We start from the raw sequence: 3,941 nt of genomic DNA, 5'->3' as shown, positions 1-3,941 counted from the left end.
TCACCTCAACCAACCTCAACCCAACCCAACCAAAACCTCAATCAAGCCCAACCAAAACCCAACAGACCCAACCACAACCCAACCAACCTCACCCAACCTCAACCAAACCCAAGCACGACCAACCAAACCCAACCACAACCCAACCAAACCCAACCACAACCCAACCAAACCCAACCACAACCCAACTGACCTCACCCAACCTCAACCAAACCCAACCAAAACTTCAACCAACCCAACCAAAACCTCAACCAACCCAACCAAAACCAACCAAACTCAACCACAACCCAACCAAACCCACCCAACCCAACCACAACCAACCTCAGGGACGGAAGAGACCAGAGATGAAGCCACCATTCCAACCACAACCCAACCACAACCAACTGACCCAACCCCAATTCCAACCGACCCGACCCAACCCAACCACCACCAACCCTTGGGACCCATCAGACCAAGGATGGAGCCACCAACCCCACCCACAGCCCTTCCAGGAGACCCGGGCGCCCCCTCACCTTTGCTCTTGTTCCTCATGGCCGACTTGAGGAGCGCGGCCTTGAGCGCGGCCTTGGTGTCATCGGAGATGGCCCCGTCCCTCTTGGGGGCGGGGGGCGCCCCCGGCTCCGCCTTCACCCGGGGAGAGTCCATTGGACAGTCGGGGGCAGGGGCGGGGCCGGGGCTCGGCATGTCCACGTCGGCGCAGGGCCAGGAGGGGCCAACGTTGGCCACCGCGGCGTTGGCGGCGTTGACGTTGCCATTGGCCGCGGCGGCGCCGATGGTGGCCACGTTGACGCTGGTCAAACGTTGGCCGCGTTGACACCCACGTTGACCGTGTTGATGCCCATGTTGACCGCGTTGACACCAACGTTGGCCGCGTTGATGCCCATGTTGGCTGCGTTGACCGCGTTGACGCCAACGTTGACTGTGTTGATGCCCACGTTGGCTGCGTTGACGCCAATGTTGGCCGCGTTGACTGCGTTGACGCCAACGTTGGCCGCGTTGACCGCGTTGATGTCCCCCGTGGGGACGTTAAGGTTGGCCACGGCCCCGTTGGCCGCGTGGCCACCTCCACTTCCACCGTCGCCAGCCGGGGCGAAGGCGATTTGCCGTCGGATGCCGTCGCGTCGCGCGTGGAAGTCGGCGATCTCGGCCACGATGGCCGCCTTGATCTCCTCCTTGGTGAGGATGCGGCGGTCGAAGGCGAAGTCGAAGGCGGGGACGCACTCGGGCTCGTCCTCGGGATCGTGGTATTTGGCCAAAAACGGGTGACGCAAAGCCTCGGCCACGCCCACCCGCTCCCGGGGGTCGAAACGCAACATCCTCCCCAAAAGAGCCAAAGCGTCCGGTTCGGCGTCGCCGAAGAGGTTCTCCCAAGGGACGGGCGGGCGCGGGGGCAAGCTCTGGACGTAGGCCCTGACCCTCTCGGCCCCGATGGCCGCCATGACGGTGGCGGGGGGCGTCCCCAAGACGGCCATGATGAGCTGGAGCTGGTGGACGTAGTTACGACCGGGGAAGAGTTGACGTCGACCCAACATCTCGGCGAAGATGCAACCAACCGACCACATGTCGATGGCGCGGGTGTAACGGTGGAGGGAGAGGAGGAGCTCGGGGGCGCGGTACCAGCGGGTGGCCACGTACTCGGTGAGGAAGGCCTTGGCCTGCCGGGGGTCGGCCCCCAAGCCCCGGGCCATGCCGAAATCGCCGATCTTCAGCTCGCAGTTCTCGTTGACCAAGAGGTTGCTGGGCTTGAGGTCGCGGTGGAGGACGTTGGCCGAGTGGATGTACTTGAGGCCCCGCAGGAGCTGGTAGAGGAAGTAGCGGACGTGCTCCAGCGTCAGGGGCTGCGCCGAGTGGATGATCTGGTGGAGGTCGCTCTCCATCAGGTCCAGCACCACGTAGCTGTGGGGTGAAGTGGGGCAGGAGAGAGGTTGGGGGGGGAAAAAAAGGTCTAGAGCGTCCCCCCTAGTGGGTTCTCCTACCCTTAGGAGGGGATGGAGATGTTCCTGTGGGGCCACCACCACCCCATGGACCCAGGAGACCAGGTGGGCTCCATCCCACGTCTCCTCCTGCCCCACAGGAGTCCCCAGGAGGGGATGGAGATGTTCCTGTGGGGGTCATCATCAACCGATGGACCCAGGAGACCAGGTGGGCTCCATCCCATGTGTCCTCCTGCCCCACAGGAGAGGATGGAGATGTTCCTATGGGGCCCACCAACCCCTGATGGACCCAGGAGACCAGGTGGGCTCCATCCCACATCTCCTCCTGCCCCACAGGAGCCCCCAGGAGAGGATGGAGATGTTCCTATGGAGCCCATCACCACCTGATGGCCCCCAATGCCCAGGTGGGCTGCATCCCACGTCTCCTCCTGCCCCACAAGGGCATATAGAAAGGGATGGAGATGTTCCTGTGGGGCCCACCACCACCCGATGGACCCAGGGGACCAGGTGGGCTCCATCCCACGTCTCCTCCTGCCCCACAGGAGCCCCCAGGAGGTGCTGGAGATGTTCCTATGGAGCCCACCAACCCCTGATGGACCCCAATGCCCAGGTGGGCTCCATCCCACGTGTCCTCCTGCTCCATAACAGCATATAGCAGGGGCTGGAGATGTTCTTATGGAGCCCACCACCACCCAATGGCCCTCGATGCCCAGGTGGGCTCCATCCCACGTCTCCTCCTGCCCCATGAGAGGACTCAGGAGGGTCTGGAGATGTTCCTATGGAGCCCACCACCCCCCGATGGCCCCCGATGCCCAGGTGGGCTCCATCCCACGTGTGCTCCTGCTCCATAACAGCATATAGCAGGGGCTGGAGATGTTCTTATGGAGCCCACCACCCCCCGATGGCCCCCGATGCCCAGGTGGGCTCCATCCCACGTGTGCTCCTGCTCCATAACAGCATATAGCAGGGGCTGGAGATGTTCTTATGGAGCCCACCACCCCCCGATGGCCCCCGATGCCCAGGTGGGCTCCATCCCACGTGTGCTCCTGCTCCATAACAGCATATAGCAGGGGCTGGAGATGTTCCTGTGGGGCCCGCCCCCCACGGCCGCCCCCCGGGGCACGCACACGGAGCGGAACTCGCCGTAGGGCACGGTGGGTTTGAGGATGTCCTTGATGCCGATGATGTTGTCGTGCTTGAAGTGCTTGAGGATCTTCAGCTCCCGCAGCGTCCTCTTGGCGTTGGTCACCACGTCGAAGGCGTTGGGGATCTTCTTGATGGCCACCTGCTGGCCTGGGGGGGGGACAGCGCAACGGGGGGGTCACCCCACGGCAGGGAGCACCAGAGGGGACCCCAAAACTCCAAATCTCCCACCCAAGGGGGTCTAGGAGTCTGGGGGACCCCAAAACTCCCACCCAAGGGGACCCCAACATCCAGGAACCCCCATCCCAAGGGGACCCCAACATCTGGGGACCCCCCAAATCTCCCACCCAGGCACCCGGGACCCCCAAATCTCCCACCAGAGGGGGCCCCAACATCCAGGAACCCCCATCCCAGGAGACCCAGGTGTCTGGGGACCCCCAAAATTCCCACCCAAGGGGACCCCAACGTCCAGGAACCTCCTCCAAGGGGACCCAGGAGTCTGGAGGACCCCAAATCTCCCACCCAGGGATCTGGGGACCCCCAAATCTCCCACCCAAGGGGACCCCAACATCTGAGGACCCCCAAACCTCACACCCAGGGGCACCCAGGTGTCCAGGGGGACCCCAATTTCCCACCCAAGGGGACCCCAACATCAAGGAACCCCCATCCCAGAAGACCCAGGAGTCTGGAGGACCCCAAACCCCCCACCCAAGAGGGCCCAGGTGTCTGGGGACCCCCAAACCTCCCACCCAGGCACCTGAGGATCCCCAAATCTCCCACCAGAGGGGACCCCAACATCTGAGGGAACCCCAAATCTCCCACCCAAGAGGACCCAGGAGTCCAGGGGGACCCCAACAACCAGGGGAC

General features: G+C 63.5%; 1 protein-coding gene across 2 annotated transcripts; it reads right to left on the bottom strand.

Moving 5' to 3' along the window:
* Positions 1 to 515: 515 nt before the first annotated feature.
* LOC106898895 (mitogen-activated protein kinase 7-like) lies at positions 516 to 3,219 on the bottom strand. Of its 2 annotated transcripts, none has more exons than XM_014960475.1 (2): positions 3,059 to 3,219; positions 516 to 1,893 (listed from the first exon to the last, which is right to left on the bottom strand). In XM_014960475.1, the coding sequence occupies exon 2, from the start codon at positions 1,872 to 1,874 to the stop codon at positions 792 to 794; it is 1,083 nt and encodes a 360-aa protein (XP_014815961.1). In that variant the 5' UTR covers positions 1,875 to 1,893; positions 3,059 to 3,219; the 3' UTR covers positions 516 to 791. The 2 variants fall into 2 exon arrangements, with proteins under 2 accessions (XP_014815961.1, XP_014815962.1); XM_014960476.1 differs by having other exon boundaries at positions 3,075 to 3,219.
* Between the last annotated feature and the right edge of the window lie 722 nt (positions 3,220 to 3,941).

This window comes from Calidris pugnax, unplaced genomic scaffold (genome assembly GCF_001431845.1).
Source record: "Calidris pugnax isolate Ruff unplaced genomic scaffold, ASM143184v1 scaffold568, whole genome shotgun sequence".
Lineage (NCBI taxonomy): Eukaryota > Metazoa > Chordata > Aves > Charadriiformes > Scolopacidae > Calidris > Calidris pugnax.
This window is presented reverse-complemented; position numbering and strand designations above follow the sequence as displayed.

Excerpts from the sequence above, each read along its gene's own strand:
- LOC106898895 (XM_014960475.1), bottom strand. The coding sequence starts at position 1,874 with ATGGAGAGCGACCTCCACCAGATCATCCACTCGGCGCAGCCCCTGACG.